Source organism: Cheilinus undulatus, linkage group 23 (assembly GCF_018320785.1).
Source record: "Cheilinus undulatus linkage group 23, ASM1832078v1, whole genome shotgun sequence".
Classification (NCBI taxonomy): Eukaryota; Metazoa; Chordata; class Actinopteri; order Labriformes; family Labridae; genus Cheilinus; species Cheilinus undulatus.
The window spans coordinates 15,987,791-16,006,027 of NC_054887.1; the positions used below are offsets into that span (position 1 = coordinate 15,987,791).

Consider the following 18,237-nt stretch of genomic DNA (forward strand, 5'->3'; position numbering starts at 1 on the left):
TTTTCCTCACTTCTGAGCTGTCTGCACACTTGCAGAGTCATGCTTCCTTTCCTCCTTCAGACCTTCACACCCATTTGGAAGAAAGAGACCTTGTTCTGTAAATTCATCTGAGCATAAAACAACAAAGACTGTGAGTCAACACCCTGTTAACTTCTCTGCATTGTAACAAATGCTTGACCAGAAAACAGCCAAAAACAAGCCAGTAGGATCTTATCTCATCTTGTTTTCCCCCTTGGACTCACCATGAAAGAGTGCCTTGAAACGGCTCTGACACAAACATAATGAAGGTGTGGAAAGCAATCATCATCACTGATTACTGACAGGCATCTTTCAGATAGCTGTAAGTGACTATATCAAAGTGGAGTAGATTAGATGGTCGGTGTTTGTCTTTGTTATGCAGGAGAACATCCATTTCTGGGAACTGGAAGGCGAACACCGGCTCTGCCATGTTGGAACAGATCGCCATGACAGACAGGTGAGCTGACTCAGACATTGGGCTTGTATTGGTAAAGTTACGCTCTACAGAGTAAATCTTCACTCACAATATCCAGAGACATTATTGTGTTTTGATTCACTGGTTTATCATTTATTTGTCACTGTGTCCTAGATATCGGATGTGGGTGGACTCCTGCGCTGAGATGTTTGGTGGCTTGGATATCTGTGCAGTGAAGGCCGTTCATGGAAAAGACGGCAACGACTATATCATAGAGGTCAGTTAGTCATCACAATAACCCTCAACAGTTCAGGCAGTAATATGAAAGCAACATTTACTGAGGAAAAAGAAGGTTTATAGCTGACTTTTACACCTGAAGATATTCAATATGTGGCCATTTGTTAACAAAAATCTGTTAGCAAACTATTAACACTATGATGATGACATACTAACACTAATGATGCAAAACATTTTTGGTAGAGGAAGCTACTATTTCTATATGCTCTATTTGTCACTTACAAATGGCCATAACCACAGTGGGAAAATGGCAGGGTGGGTGCTGGGATGGCTAATAGGATATTAACCTCATTTACAGATGTAGTACCAAACAGTATTTAGCTTTTCCACCACAGAGAGTTGATCTAACCGTACAATAGCTTTCATAAAGGAGAAAAAAATCTTTCCCACTTTGCCTGCTTTCAGCACTTTATAACTCTGACAGCAGGTCATAGTTCTCTTACAAAAAGCAAGACAGCAGTAGTTCAGACACCAGCATGAGCTAAAAAGAAGCCAGTTATTAAATCTCTGCACTGCTTGATTCAATGGCTGAAGATAAGAGATGGTAGTAGATGGTGAAAGATGAAGCTAAGAAGACAGTGAGAGAGAGTGGCCAAACAAGATGTCAAACTAGACTTAATACTGTCATACTGTCACTCCTAGTATGTCAACATTTATTCTCACATTAGAGAGAGTAGACCATTCTCACAAACCGTTCATCTCAGAGCCGGTCTATTTCAGCATGGAAATGCACTCTAAATATTTCAAAATAAACTTCCTTTTAGGTTAAAGGTAACTGTTAGGATACCAAAAAAATGACCTGCAAAACCTGATTACAAAACATTTAATAAAGCTGGGTAAACAGTCTACTTACAGGAACAATGCTCAACAGCCATGAAAACGTTCTAATGCAGCAAGCATAGCTTATGTAGCCCTGTTAGCTGTGTAAGCTACTTAGATAACATAGCTAAAGCTTAGCAAACGAAGACGTGTTATGTTGTCTATGTAGCTATGTTAGTCTGAGCTACATAGAAAAAGCTGCATAGCTAAAGCTTAGCTCACAAAGAAGTGTTATGTTAACTATGTAGCTATGTCAGCCTATGCTACGTAGATAACAACTGCATAGTTAAAGCTTAGCTCACAAAAAAGTGTTACGTTATCTATGTAGTTATGTTGGCCTAAGTTACATAGATAACAAATGCATAGCCAAAGCTTAGCTCAAAAAGAAGTGTTATGTTATCTGTGCAGCTATGTTAGCCTAAGCTACGTAGATAACAGCTGCGAAAGGTAAAGCTTACCTCACAAAGAAGTGTTGTGTTATCTGTGCAGCTATCTTAGCCTAAGCTACATAAATAACATAGCTGCAAAGGTAAAGCTTAGCTCACAAAGAAGTGTTATGTTATCTTTGTAGTTCTGTTAGCCTAGGTTATGTAGATATCATAGCTGCGAAAGAAAAGCTTAGCTCACCAAGAAGTGTTATGTTATCTATGTAGCTATGTTAGCCTAGGTTATGTAGATAACATAGCTGCGAAAGAACAGCTTAGCTCACAGAGACATGTTATGTTATCTATGTAGCTATGTTAGCCTAGGCTATGTAGATAACATAGCTGCGAAAGAAAAGCTTAGCTCACAAAGAAGTGTTATGTTATCTATGTAGCTATGTTAGCCTAAGCTACATAGACAACATAGCTGTGTAGCTAAAGCTTAGCTCACCAAGAAGTGTTACAGGATCTATGTAGCTATGTTAGCCTAAACTATGTGGATAACATAGCTGTGTAGCTAAAGTTAGCTCGCAAAAGGGTGTTATGTTATCTATTTAGCTATGTTAGCCTAAGCTATGTTGATAACATAGCTGTGAAGGTAAATCTTAGCTCACAAAGAAGTGTTGCCTTAGCTATGTAGCTAATTTTGCAATAGAACTATGTGGCTAATGTAGCTAAAGCTCGGCTCAAAAATAAGTATTACATTATCTATGTAGCTATGTTAGCCTAAGCTACATAGACAACATAGATGTGTAGCTAAAGCTGAGCTTACAAAGAAGTGTTGCATTAGCTTAGCTTTGTGGCTAACTTTGCTACATAACTGCTTGGATAACATAACTAAAGCTTGGCTCACAAAGAAGTCTAACTATTTCTTAAACAGATCTATACATAATTTAATCCTCTGATCCCCTTCTTTGTTTAATATATGAAATATTGCTTTGTCTGTTTAAATCATAGTGTGGTTATTCCTATGTTACTACCAAACTTCATTTAAAAGAACAAATCTAAAACTGGAAATACGTTGTACCAGCAAATTACAGCACTTCTGCTCTGGAATAGCATGTGTCTAAGATGAACGGTCTGTGAGAGTGACTGTCAGAGACTGCAGGTCTGCAGCCAGACTGTCTGGAGATATATTTTAGATGCCAGCATAAAATAAACTGGACACAGCAGATATAGTACATTGATAACTGACATCTGTTCATGCCACATAATTTGGCAAATACTTGATGTTTGTAAACAGTGTCAATATTGGTTGATACTGATGTTAAATCTATGCACCTGTATGTCCCTGTGCAAAATCCAGTAGTGTGTGTGTATCCATTTCTTGGCATGACTTCTTGGTATAATGCCAATACTCCGATCCAGTCTAAATATTACCTGGAATTTAGTGTCCCGCCCTGCTGACTTTATTTTCAGTATCACAACGAGAGTCGCAGTAAAGGGTGGTTCCAGTCTTGGTGGTCCCTGGCGACCAAAGCCTTGAAAGAATGATTAGACTGTAGACCAAACACAGGCGGGAATGAAAACAGCATCAGCATTCAGAGGTTGACTCACAGTGTCTGTCAACACAGCCTGTTTATTTTGAGTCAGCTGGAAAGTTTCAATTTAACAGTAAAGTTTGACTTTTCAAGCACTTTCTAGTTTGTACACAAAAAAAAAATAACTGTTACGTAATCAGACACAAACAGTTCTGGGGAAGTGTTTTCTCCAAAGTTCAGGGTTTTATCAAGTTTAGGGTCCCAATTTCTATAGCTATAAACATGATAACACAGCTTTAGTCAAATTTAAACAGAGCTACCTATGCTGGAAACTGCTTTCAATATTTCAAAGAAGTGTGTACCATGGATAAAGAGGCTATCAGGTGAAATGGGCTGCTAATACTTATCAATCCACGCAGGAGTATGACTTGTCCCCTCATGTTTGTAGACTGTTCTAGCATCTTTGGAAGTGGCAGGGCCAAGAGTACACAGATTATTTAACTTACATGTCACCTTTGCAACTTTTATGTCCAATGTACAGAACAGGTGTCATAGTTTGACTGGTGATACTTTTAAAATTTTTACTTTGCTGCATTAATGTTACTAGGAAGTGTTTATAGAGTCACTACATACATTTTAAGAGATTAGTATTAGGAAAGAAAATATAGGTGCAGATGCCTGTTTTAACAAAAATGCTGGTGGCTCATTATCAGTTAATCAGTCAGTCAGTTTGTTTTTGTTGAATATAGGTTTTGGTGGTCCCAAGAAAATTTTTAGATCTCAAATTGGGCTGAACTGACACCCAGGAAATACTCTTCTACATAATGAATAGGCACACATTCCCACAGAACCACTCAAAAATCTTGTGAAAATCCTTCCAACAAGAGTGGAGGGCCAACTCCATGTTTAAGTCCATATTTGAATACAATGACATTACAGTCCGTGTTGGTGCAGTGGTCAGGTGGCTGAATACTTTTGTCCATGGGGTATTTTTTTTTAACACAGCAGGCAATTTCCAACTAAAGCTCTGACGAATCCACTTAACCTGAACTGCCCTGCACTTACCAGCAAAAAGGAAATTTAGCTTGTTTAGTTGCCAAAGAGTCAAATATTTATTTGAAACCAAACCTCAACCTTTTTTTTTCCTGCCAGCTGGCTTTTTAAGAAGTGTAGCCATGGGCTATTTAAACAACCTGCCCAGCACCAGACTCATCCAGTAAGAACTTTATGCTCCAAAGGAAAACTACAAAAGAGTGTGGTGCTACTACAAGAAAACAGTAACAACAAAGTGAAGAAAGGGCTTGGTCATAAATGAAGGATAATTCACCTAGCTAAACCGCGATGAGTAACTTTGCATTTCTTGATATTTCATTTAGAGCCGGGGCGGACAGCACACCACTGAAAAAAAATATTTATAAGTCAAAATATGTCCATGGCATAAGGAGACAAAAGGCTGAGGTTAAAGTGGCTTACCTTGAAACCTTCTTTCTACATGTACAAGCACAGCTTGTCCATCAGAAGAACAGTTTCAGGACCAATATAACACAGACCGTTGTGACATCCACACATCTAGTGTTAAAAAATCATTTTGATATGCTCAGGCAAGTTCTTTCCTTTCCTTCCTTTGTGAAAAGGAAATCAGAAACTGACAAGGCTGTGGACAGAGCAGAATGAGACAACAGAAAGAGAGGATGTAGAAATTCTCTCGGTCCTCACATTGGCATGACTGACTACAAACCCCGACCCAAAGACTTGGGCTGCTGTGTAAAAGGTGAAAAAATACAGAATTAAGTGGGGATGTACACATACAGAATTTGATGCCCTTCAACATATTCCAAACATGTTCCTTTTAATGTGAAGCCATGTTGTTGTAACTCATGCAGAATGTGGCTTTGCTTTGTCTTGCAAGCAGGGACATCCCTCAAAAAGATGCCTGCATGGAGGCTTGTCTTGCTACAAAGACCTCTCCAGTATTAATGGTTTTTAAAATCATCTCCCAAACTGTAGTTCTCCTGCAGACTGAATATTAATATAATTGTTGTATTCATTTTACCCTCTACTTTAACGAGCCAGCCAGGGCTGGCTGCCGAGAAGCATCCCCCCAGCATGATGCTGCCACCACCAGGCTTGCAATACTGGTTTTCTGTCTTGTCCTGTTTGTGCAGAGATAATCTAAATCCTTTGATGATGTTATGGGCAGCTCATAAGGAACAATGCTCAAGCTCTCAGACTATTTGCATTCAATATAGGTTAAAATGATTTGCCAACTGTATTCTCTTTGTAATTTACCTTTTACAACATGTCCCAACTTTTTTGGAAATGGGGTTGGTAGACTAAAAGATGACTGTGAAAACTTTTAAGTGCAATATTCACTAGAGAGACAGAATATAAATAGTTGCATCATGTCTTTCAAGTTTCATTATTAGAACAGTCAGTTCTGTGTTCAAATCTCAGGAAACAGGCCAGTCTGGACTCTCTGATGTGCATAAATTTAGATCCAGAACATGACATCACATTTTTCCTTATCTAAATGCTGGTTGAGGTCAGCAGTGAGAAAATAAACCTCGTTTTTTTAACTCGAACTATCTCAGGAAATACCTGCCAGGTCCCCAGAGATGTGTAGTCTCAGGGTAAACTGGTGACATACTCGAGTAACAATGTTTTCTGACAAGCAGTACTTCTTTCTCCTTGCCTGCTCTTTTTCTATCTCTCTCTCTATAAACCCTTCAGCGTGATGGAATTTAATTAACCGAGACAGGGAAGAGTTGTGGGTGCATCACAGTGGGAACCTGTTTTTGTTCCAGACAAAGACATCAACCATGACACCTCTGCCTAATGAAAAGTAATGAGCTGCTCAGAGACACTTCATTAACACTTTTCTGCAGCTGGTGTTAAAGACAGGCTTTGTCTCGATTCACTGAAGATGTGCACAAACAGGGTGACAACATTACTGAACTTCTAATCTCAATGGCATGACAGTACTGTAACAAGGTAGTAGAATTTCATAGATGAAAATCAGAAGTAAGTGTTAAATTTCATTTAACATAATGGTTACATTTTTAGCGAAGCTAGTAATACAGATTCAAGGTTTAAAGTATTACTGAAAAGTTCCTCAATGCTGTATCCTTTCCCAAATCCAGCTGTTGTGAAAGTGAGAAATGTTGAAAAAGAGAGTTCATAGTTCTTGCCTTTAACTCAGCTACCGAATGGTTTAGCAGTTGGCCTGGCTAGCTTTTAGCTTCCAACTCTGGTAACTAGCTAAACAAGGATAGCAACTTGCTTGACTAGTAACATTAGCAATATCCAACCAGGCAAGAAAGTAGTAGCATATCAACTTGCAAAGATTGTAACTGCTGAACCATGGTTAGCAACTGATGAGCTGCTGGCCTGGCTAACCAAGCTGTCAAGTAGCACAAAAAGGCTAGCAACTAAGTGGAGCCACATCCCTGGAGCTTACTTTACTGATTTCTAAGGCTGGTTAGCAGTAACTCAGTTGATTAGCTATTTGCATCCCACTGAAGTGGCTCCTGGCTTGGCTAGACAATAGCTTCCAAAACTGCCTGCCTTAATATTAGCTTTTGAAGTTAGCCAGTTAGCCGCTGTGGCTAACAGTCAAATTGAACAGGTACTGGCATAGTTGCATATTAGCTTTCAAACTGTTATGTAGCCTAGCATTGCTAATGTAATAGCTACCAAATCAAGCAGTTTTTGGCTCTTCTAGACTTTAGCTTTAAGCCCAAAAACCATCGCAGAACCTTAGCATGCTAGTTTCTTTCCTGCCTGGATATTGGATTACAGAGATAGCAACTGGTATACAAGCTAGCAGGTTACTGGATTTGCTGCCTGAATATTAGCATTGCCAAGGCTAGCAACCACTTGGAGTCCTAAATTGTTTCTGGCTAAACCCCTAAACCAACCAGAAATTTACAGGAATGGCTTCTGCTTTGCTGTTTGTTTTTTTTAGAGATGACAAATAGTATGCAGAGCCTAGTGATGGATCGAATTGGCTTGGCTGGATATTTGTTTCCAAGGCTAGCTATTAGCATGCAGAGGCTGGTAACCAACTAAATATGGCCTAAATAGATGTGATTTCTGTAAGCTGTTAACTCGCAACCAACAGCTACTTGCTTGTCTGGAAAATGGTTTCCAAAGTTGTTGACTGGTACGCTGAGGTTAGCTTCTGCCTTGGAAGAACAATCCAGGGCCAGTTACTTGCATTCTAAAGCTAGCAAATCACTGGATACTCTACTGGCTAAGCTTTGCTCTAGTTGGGTTTCCATTACAGTTTTTCGCAAAATAAAAGCAATATTCCTTACATTTCGATTAAGTACAATTGCGCTTTGAATGCATTTCCATTGAAGGGAGTTTTGGGCATAGGCCTTGCAAATCTCGGAAAATCTCATCTCGCGTGAATCCGCTGCAGGGAAGCTTGACACTCAAAACCTGTTGCATGTTGGTACATTGTAAATGCGGAAAAAGTGTTTCCATTGCACTTTTGCAATATATTTCTATATCGAAACATCTGAAAAACCTCCTCATGAAAGCGTAAAAACTTTTTAGCGATATTTTAGGGTTTTTTCAAAATTCAGCTGTTTCCATTACCAGTTTTCTATTGCGCTATTTCTATTTTGCGCATTTCCAAGTGTAATGGAAACCCAGCTATTGACTTACTGACACCAGAGACACTTACCTAATCATCTTAACATGCTGCAAAATGTATGTAGGTGATCTAGATGCCTTCTTCTGGACTACATTGGTTGTGTAGACAAAATGTGAACTGGCATGTTTTAAAGGACACCCGTCAACTTACATGATCTGCTGGTAAACAAAAAGTATCAAGACAGTTTGGCTGTTGTCATCTCTGACGGCCACTCTCACAGCTTGTTCATCTGTGATGCTGTTTATCTCAGAATGGAAATACACACTAAAACTTAAAAAAAAAAAAAAAATCAGATTAAACTTCCGTTTAAGGTAAGGGTTAAGGTAAGGGGAAGATACCAAAAGTTAAAGGAAAAAACCTGACCTGCAAAACCTGACAACAACAGTTTAATAAAGCCAGGTAAACAGTCTGCTTGAAGGAAAGAAGCTTATCCTCCTTGAAAATCTTTTCATACAGCCAGGGTAGCTTACATAGCTCTGTTAGCTGCATAAGCTACGCAGATAAGCTTACATAGTTAAAATACGTTTTTAAAGCAGCTACATTTGCTCAAGCTCTCATTGCACAAGCCAACTTAGCTGTAGATAACAGCTATGTAGCTTTAAAATTAACTTGGCTAAAAGTAAACTCACATAGCAGTTCTGTAGACTACGTAGATTTGTTGTCTACATAGCTATGTTAGCTTTAGTTAAGTTTGCTAACGCTCACATTGCTAAAACTAACTTAGCTACATTGACTTTGTCTTTGAAACATTACTAAACATGTAAAGATAGGAAACTGTCTCTTAAACAGGAGCAGGCTACCGTTCGTCACAAAAGGAGCTACTTTAGCTCCTAGAACTGGCTCGTCCCAGCTCCTGACTAAGTTGTCGTCTTAAACTGAGTTGTCATTTTAATACAACCAGTACCCCACAAAAATTAATTTCTATACAGTGTAGCACTGTATCCTTTAATAGCACACTCATGACAACATGAGGGAGAAAAGCTGTTAAAGAGGCCCTTTACCAGTTCACCTCCAAGTCACAGAAAGAAAGCCACAGAAATGATGCGTGGCCTTTTGTTTGCATTACAGGTGGGTGTGTGAGTTCTGATATCAAGTTGTGGTATGGATGCAGTACTAAATTGCAGTAACTTTGTATCTGAATGCCTAAAACACATAATTAATGCAAAATGTAAACAGGACTTTAAAAAAGAAATAGCAAAGAACAAAAAGCTGTGATTTTGTTTTCCAAGAAAACATCATCCTTGTCCATGAGTGTGCCATGACTGCACTGTAATTTTGCATGAGAACTTCTCACACCTTCTGCATTGTAATCTTTCCCATGCAGTTGGTTATATATTGTCCAAGCAGAATACCACACAGCTTAATTAATGCTCAGAATAACACCTCGAGGTTCCTCTATTGAAGAGGTCAATGACAGTGCCAGTCTCTAGCTCGATGAGTCTGTATAATCATAAATCAGCAGGGTGGATCCCGGCTCTGCCTGCCACAGCACACCATTTGAAGTGGGGCCTGGTGGTCGTCGGCCAGGCCTCTGCTCCGTCCTCTGTGGTAATGACTCAACTGGCCAAAACATTGTGCCACACCCCACCTCACTGCCAAATCCTCACCAAGATGCTGGGTACACGCGGAAAGGAAAGAACAGTGTGATCCCAAACATCTGGATCTAAAAGTACTCTGAAAAACAACAAAAAAAGTGAGAGACACTTGAACTTAAAACAGCTTTTCAGCACTTCTGGTACTCTGAACTCAAAACATACTTTACAAGAATAAATGATAAAATCTGGTCTAGTTTGAAATGATAACTTTAAGATGTAATTTTTATGTGATACAGTAGGGTGTAAGAGGATAGTTCCACATCTCTGAGAGGCTTGTTTTAGACATGTCAAACATAATGATCTGTCATAGTAGATCCACATTAGTATTAAGTCCTAAGATGACATTAGACATATAGGTACATTTCTTAGTTAACATACAGCAGGAAGTCATTCCCATAACCCATCAGACTGGCATACAGTAATACGTTACCCAGAAGGCCACCTTCTCATGGCTCTAAATATAAATGGAGCAGTGTCCTCCATAATTCTCAAATGGAAGAAGTTTGGCACAACCAGGACTCTTCCAATAGCTGGTCACCTGGCCAAACTGAGCAATCTAGGGAGAAGGGTCTTACTAATAGAGGTCACCAAGAACCTGAAGGTCACTTAAAATGAACTCCTGTGAGATCCTGTATGGTGACAGGACAAAGTTCCAGAAGGACAACCATCACTGCAGCTCTCCACCAATCTATGGCAGAGTAGCCTCTCCTTAGGGCAAAACACATGCAAGCCTGCTTGGAGTTTGCAAAAACGGAACAAAATTCTCTGGTCTGATGAAACCGACATTGAACTGTTTGGCCTCAATTCTAAATGTTATGTCTGGAAGAAACCAGGCAATGCTCATCACCTGCCCAATACCATCTAATGATGGGGTGGCAGCATCATGCTGTGGGGGTGTTTTTCAGCAGCAGGGACTTGGGGACTGGTTAAAGTTGAAGGAAAGCTGAATGGTGCATGGAGATATCCTCAATGTAAACCTGTTCAACAGCACTCAGGACCTCAGACAGGGCTGTAGATTCACCTTTCAACCTGACGATGACCCTCAGCGCACAGCCAAGCCAACACAGGAGTGTTAACCGAGTAATGCCCAGCTCTGAAATCAGCTGTCTTTGACCATCAAAGGTGGCAAAATTTCAATTAAAACACTACAACCTGCCTGTTTTATTTCCCCAAACTTGTCTGCCTAATGTTGCTTTTATAGGATAAGAGTATTTATGATTAAATTTTACTGATGCCTCTGAAAACACAGTAAAAAGGGAGCAGGTTGAATAAAAAGAGCATGTGCAGTTTCGGTTTAAACAGATCTCACACTCTGCATCCCATGTTAGTGCTCACCGTGTACATGAGGATCAGCACATACTCACCCCTCACTGTGTTTACAGCCTGTGGCCAGGGGCGCGGTGCAGCAGTCTCATCCACCACACCGGGCAACTGCATCCAAACCAGCAGTCCAGGCAGCCACACTGCCATGCTCATGTTTGTTTTGGTCCTCAGGGAAGATGTCAGGCTCCCTGTGCTCTGTGGGTCTGCAGGACACGTGTGTGTGCATGTGAGCACAAGTGGTGGGAAAGTTGGTTTCTTCCTTCTTAGAGGTTAATTAATTGAGGATTGCAATGGAAGTGGTTTGTGTCATATTGACACATGGAGTCACATTTTACATGGGGCTCTATGGAAATTCTGATCGGGCGTTCTGGTGGCAAGAGGAAACAGCACTCTATTAAAGGAGAATGAGGTGAAGCTTTAAACATTTTTGTTTTATAAACCTTTACATTTAAGACATGATACATAAGGCTCCAGAATGACAGTTAAATATCATTGTCTTGTGCTGGTTCTGTGTCTTCACTGCCCTTCCATGTTTTTGCCAATCTGCATCCTTCTGCAGGGTCTCAAACTGTGATATTTCGGTGGTTTTAGTACGACTGATTGGTTGTAGCAGGTCAGATTTTGAGCAGGGGGCCTTATGAGCATCATTAAAAGTGCATGGGAACAAACACAAATGTCATGCTCAGCATATAAATAGCATTTATGGCCACCATCCAGTGTTGTATAGCCTGAGATCTCTGTAAAATGACTCATCATGCTGGCAATATACCAAAGAGTCCATTATCTCTGACATCATTTTTTCTGTCAGCATGCTTCCAATCTCAACCATAAGAAATGTGATGCTGCCATCTTGTGGACAAAAATGTTACATGTTTGGTTGTTCTGCAGGAATATTCACCCAGGAATCTAATCAGCTGTCTTTATGTGTCTCTGTAGGTGATGGACAGCTCAATGCCTCTGATTGGTGAACACGCGGAGGAAGATAAACAGCTGATTACAGAGCTCGTCATCAACAAGATGGCCAAGGTGCTGCTGGGAGTTTCTACACCTCAGCCTTCCTCTGTCAAGGTACAAGTAAGCTCTATGTACATGATAAATGTATGCTACAATTATAAGTAATATTTGAACTGAACTGTGAATAAAAACAATACAGTTTTTTAAAAATCCTTTCCAACTTACGCTCAACTGAATACAGAACAAAGATGGCGTGAAACCATGGTTGGATATAAAAAGAGTAATCCTGAAAGGCTCAGCCATTACAATCAACCATAGTACGAGACTGCTTGTGCAATTAGTTTAACAGTTTATGAACAATGCTCCTCAATGTACAATCAGAAGGAATTCAGAGGTTACACTACCTAACACGTCAAACAATTTAGAGAAATCTCTGCATGTAATCGGTAAGGCTGAAAATGAACATTAGATGCTAATCAAAGCAACAAGACAAAATGAGGTAGTAGACATGTGCAGCGTCAGTGTTAACCTCATCTATATAGGTTAGCCCTGCTGTATTTTATGAACGGCAGAGCTTAATGGTAGCTAGAATTCATGCCTGTCAGGAGAAGAGCAAAATCATCTTCTCTGCTAAGAGAAGAGAAAAAAATGTGGTTGAGGTCTGATTAAACTGCATCTTATCTACATATACAACTACATATGAGCTAATGGCTACTGGCTTATAGTACAACTTAACCCTCCTGTAACAATTGTAAATTCATGCCAAAGCAGGTTTGCAGAAGAGCAAAACTGTCTTTTTTGTCATGAAAAGCTCTGAGTTATTTCAATAAAGAATGTGGTCCAGTTCTGATAAAAGCTGCTGCGATACTATAGCTACATCCACGCTAACTGGCTAACCGCAACACGGTGGCAGCCATTGCTATGGGCTCACAGTACAACAGAACCCCACCTGTAGCTTCTGCCTTGTTCTCCTCAATCAAGTCGGGTTTAGCCCAAGATGTGGTCCGGGATGAGAATTTTTGTGTATATAGGATCATGTACAAACAATGTGGATTGTAGTTTTTCAAGATGGATTTGCCTAGTGGCAGACAATCTCCCCAGTCCATCCGCTTGAGGTTAATCACAGTGTGGGAACACTTAGGAAAACCCTTGGTGGATTAATAGAGTAAAATGGTAAATTAAGACTCTACCATGCAAAGTAAAAGCATTATATCAATAACATCTTGAGGCACAGCTGACGTCTCTGAGCTGAGCTCATCTGTAATGGACTGACCTAAAGTGCAAATGTCTGCTGTGGTCTGACAAGTCCACATTTCAAATTAATTTTCTGGACTAAAGAAGAAAATGACCATCCAGATTCTTATCAAAGCAAGTTCAAAAGCCAGCATCTGTGATGGAGGGTGGTGTATTAGTGCCCATGGCATGGGTAACTTGCACATCTGTGAAGGTACCATTAATGCAGAGGTAAAGACAGATTCTGGAGCAACACTTCCATCCCCACAATGTCTTTTTCAGGGACATACAAGCTTATTTCAGCAAGACAATATCAAGCCACATTCTGCACAAGTTACAGCGGCATGGCTTCACAGTAAAAGACGGACCTGCATGCAGTCCAGACCTGTCCCCCATTGAATATGTAAAGCCTTTGTGTAGCAAAAATGAGCAACTTAAGATGTACATCAAATAAGAATGAGAAAGAATTCCATGTTGGTAGGTGAGGCAGTAAGTTTGTCTGTTTAAACATTAAATATCTAGTCTTTGTGCTGTATTCAATTGAACATAGGTTGAAAAGGATTTTTAAATCACTGTATTCTGGTTTTATTCAGTCCCAACTTTTTTGGAATTAGGGTTTGTACATATTAGGTATACTGCTGAGGCAGAATAAAACAAAACATTAATGTAGAACATGAAACCCCTGGCAAAAAAGGAAAAGTATCAGTGGTTGGATTGGTCGTCTCTCAACTAGAAGCTTAAATCCCCCACTCCTGTAGTCACATGTTGAAATGTCTTTGTGCAAGACAGTGGACCCCTAATTGATCCCACTGCTGCATTAGTGGTGTGTGAATATGCATGGATGGATAATTTACAAAGTGTGAGGAGGGCCTAATAAACCCATGTGCACTAAATCAGTAGTGAAAGTTCCTGCCTTTGGCTAACGTTCATCTCCTCTGCCTGGCTTTGGTCAACTTTTGGAGTCTGTGAGTAGGTTAAATTTTTAAAGCAGGTGACATTTTAATTATTAATAAGGTGCAAGCTAATGACAGGAGCTTTTATACAGGAAACTAAAGGAACAGGAAAAAAGCAACAGAGACATGTAGCACTGTTGATACCAAGGCAACCTGTGTGAGCGTGGGTTTTCAGCATTCATCAACCATCAAAAGCAATCACCAGTCAAGGCTGAAGGTGGAGGATGATCTGCAGTATTTTTTCTATAGAGCAACCTGCATCAAACAATATAGTCACAGACTCATTGTTTCCTTTTAATTCGAAGTGAATTACCGTAGGTTATTGCAAAAACAAATGCAATGATTGCCTTGGAAAGACAAGAAAAAGCAGGTATTGTGTCTATTTAATAACATATTATAAAAATGTTTAAAGATGAAACATAGATGTTTAGAAATAGCATCATCTTAAGTTTTTATTTGTTAATTCTATTAATTTATGGCGGGGGGAGAATTAATTATGTTTATTCCTTGGAGGCCCACTCTCCTACACTTAAAAAAAAACTTACTTAACCAAAACAATTACTTCTAAAGCTTTCATTAAGCTAATTAAGCTTTCACACTGTTTTGCTAATGTCAATAAAGAAATGTAACCTTTTTGGGATATTGAATTGTGACAAACCATACAGTCTAAGTAAAAAAAAACACCTAAGCAGAAATGAGATTACAATAAAACAAGATCTTTGCCTGTTGACTAAATATTGACTCTATGTCTCTTCATCCACAGACCACACAGCCCAGACGAGGTAAGAGTCTTTATGGGTCATACATTTTTATTCTATTGAAACAGAGTATTTGCTGATTGAATATAAAGGCTTATCAGTATGTAAACCTCCTACAGGGGGCCACCGCTCTGCTTCAGCATCCCCATCCCAGTCGGCACAGGGTTCCCCTCAGCGAGCCCGGTCCGCCACCACCTCACCAAGTCAGCCATTGCAGCCGGGCCCAATCCCCGCCTCTGGGCCTGGATCCCAGAAACAGTCACCACAGCTGAAGTAGGTGCACACAAGGCTGACCAAAAGGTGGCAAAATGGGTTAAGTAAGGCAAACAGTGGAAAAAATGGTGAAAAGCAATGCAAGAAGTGGCAAAATTGAATAAGAAAGGCAAGAAAAAATGGCAAAAATGTGGCAAAAGCGGTTCAAAAGTGGCAAAAATAGAATAAGAAAGATAAAACTGGCAAAAGTTGTGAAATGTGGTTACAAAGTGGCAAAAATGGGTTAAGAAAGGCAAGAAGTGGCAAAAACGGTGAAAAGTGGTTTAAAAGTGGCAAAAAATTGGTCTAAAGTGGAAAAATGGTTTAAGAAATGCAAAAAGTGGCTAAAATGGTGAAAAGTGGTTAAAAAAGTGAAAAAAATTGGTTGAAAGTGGCAAAAATGGGTTAAAGGGGCAAGAAATTAGTTCATAGTGGCAAAAATGGTGAAAAGTGGTTCAAAAGTGGCAAAAACAATTGGTTAAAAGTGGCAAAGAGTGGAAAATGGGTTGAAAGTGGCAAAACTGGGTTGGAAGAGGCAACAAAAAGGTTAAAATTGGCAAACATTGTGTAAAGTGGTTTAAAAGTGGCAAAAATGAGTTAAAAGTGGCAATAGGGGTTAAGAAATGCAAAAAGAAGCGATATTGGTAAAAAGTGGTTAAAAGAGTGGAAAAATGGGTTTAAAGGGGCAAAACTGGGTTTGAAGAGGCAAAAAATTAGTTAATAGTGGAAAAAATATGGCACATATGAGCAGAAAAAGTGATTAATAGGGGTTAATAAGTGGCACAAATTCATAATTTAAACATCAAAATCTGATAGTAGCTTGACACACGTTCAGCTTTAAAATAAAGTAACTGTTAGCCAGGACACATATCCAATGATAATAAATCTTAATTGGGTAGAGCCCAATTAGTGTTTTTTTCAGGGGCCCAGCCAATTCTGTGGCCAGGCCTGGGTGCACATTGGATGTTAGTAGCACACAAACATCATTAACTATAGTGGGGTGATAACCTCAAATATGTGATACACTTTTATGGTCTCATTAGAGGAAATTATGCCATAATTCTGGTTGATTATTAATAAAAGCTTTTCTTTTCTTCTGTCCAATTACTTTCAACTGAAAATGTGTTATGCTCAATGTCTGTTCTTTTCACTGCTCAGCAAATCCCAGTCGCTGACCAACACCTTCACAGAGACGTTACGAGGCAGCCTGACCGATGACGAGGCCAAAGCTGAAACCATCCGCAGCCTCCGACAGTCCTTTGCAAGCCTCTTCTCTGACTAACAACACCTTCCAGAAGCTTCCTCGTTCTGTCAAATGTCAGGTCAAGAAAAAATATAACAACCTTGGCTGGTTATCCTGTAAAGGAGTCTCCCTCCTCAAGCCTCAGCTTCCTGTTCCTTCTCCTTTCTTCTCACTGTTTGTAAAAATTGGTGAAACCTTCTGTCCTAAGATCTACAAAATCATTTAGCACTAGAAAGGCCAATGACAGTTTCAATTTATGTTTACTGGAGATGTCTAATAACTTGTGAGTTTATGCAACATAGGATGTATAGCTGCAGCAATTGCTGATTGAAAGAAAACAATCATCAAGCGTTTTTTAAGAAGGATGGATAATTTAGAGATATACACTGCAGGTTCCGGCGTCTTTCAGTTAAGATTTTTGGGTCATTTAGGGGGGTTTCAAAGAGTTGGTTTGACAAAAGAAACCATTTGAAAACTTCTCTTTGGCTGGAACTTTCAGACATTTCCCAAGATAAATGACTGATCAGCTTGACTGTATAAATATAGACCCCATGTATGCAAGGCATTAAATAGATTAACATCTGTTTTGAGCATTCAGTTACCAGGTAGTATTCCATACTTTTAGGTGTGGACAGGTCTCAGTGCGTACTGGTATCTGATGTATCAGACTGCATGTATGGTATGCATTAAAGACTGCCCTCCTAATTGACCATATCAGTAACACAAGAAATCTGGTTTGTTCCATCCTCGCTTGGAATAATGGGAATTCTTAATATTGTAACAAAAATGGATTGCTCTGATTCCATGCCTGCCATCAGGTGGATCCATCTTGTGAAGCTTTCAGCTGATAGACTTGTTTCCTGTCAAAAATTAAACAAAAAAAAAAATGACAGAACCAATCAGTGTCATTCAAGGAAAAAGAGGTAGTCGCTAACGCCATGGTGTACTGACAGCACCGTTAGGCCTGTAGACAATTTAAGTTGAAAAGATGTTTATGCTCTCCTGACCATCTTCCAAAAGAGATTGACCAATCAGCTAACTCCACTCCTCAAGGTTCTGCCCTTCCCACACACTATCAGTAGGTGGTGCCCATTTAAAAGGAGGTTTTACACAAAATGGGGTAGAAAAGCTGTTAAAGAGGTGCCACTAACCTCTAACCTAAAGCATGCAGAGATACCTAGGCAAGGTAGACCTAAAAACCACAGAAATGAAACATGGCTGAGCCTTAAGAATGCAGTGAGGATGCCAACATGCTATTGTGCAGTCATCTTGGTATCGGACTACCTAAAACGGATGTTAATGCAAATGTAAAAGCGTCAGAGTTGAGAGCATTAAAAACATGAAAGTGTTCATTAGAAATCAGATTTGCAGTCATCTTGGCCTTTCTATTGGTAAACAGTGACAGTAATCCTAACCATTGTCTAGTTCATAGTGCTTGCTAAATATTCATTATTCTGCATCCTGACTGTCAAAAAGTGAAAATGTTTAAGTGAAGTCTGGTTTATTTATTGACAATTTTATCAAATTAAATGTCTGTAGATTATTTTTAATTGACTCACAGCTACCAAACGTCTACAGCAATATCTCATCTGAAACGGTTTCTTTTTACTCACGAGAAATGTACTGAATCCTCACGGTTCACCAGCGACTTCCAACATCTTGCCAGCAGCCACATTTCTCAGACATCCATGTGCTGTAGACACATATTGGCTTATGTAGTGACTCCTCAATCTAACATTACCAAAGTGCTTTTACAAAAAAAAAAAAAAAAAAGAGTTAAAAGAGAAATCCCCTCTGCACTGGGTCGAGAAGTA

General features: G+C 39.6%; 1 protein-coding gene across 1 annotated transcript in view; it reads left to right on the forward strand.

Annotated features, from left to right (window-relative positions):
- Positions 1-16,562, forward strand: part of LOC121505830 (synapsin-3-like) — a 158,227-nt gene extending 141,665 nt beyond the window's left edge. The window contains exons 9-14 of the mRNA XM_041781382.1: positions 401-475; positions 608-710; positions 11,967-12,098; positions 14,934-14,952; positions 15,048-15,201; positions 16,339-16,562. Of these exons, the coding sequence (XP_041637316.1) occupies positions 401-475; positions 608-710; positions 11,967-12,098; positions 14,934-14,952; positions 15,048-15,201; positions 16,339-16,462 (607 nt within the window). The 3' untranslated portion in view covers positions 16,463-16,562. The remainder of the gene's footprint in view (positions 1-400; positions 476-607; positions 711-11,966; positions 12,099-14,933; positions 14,953-15,047; positions 15,202-16,338) is intronic.
- Positions 16,563-18,237: the final 1,675 nt, after the last annotated feature.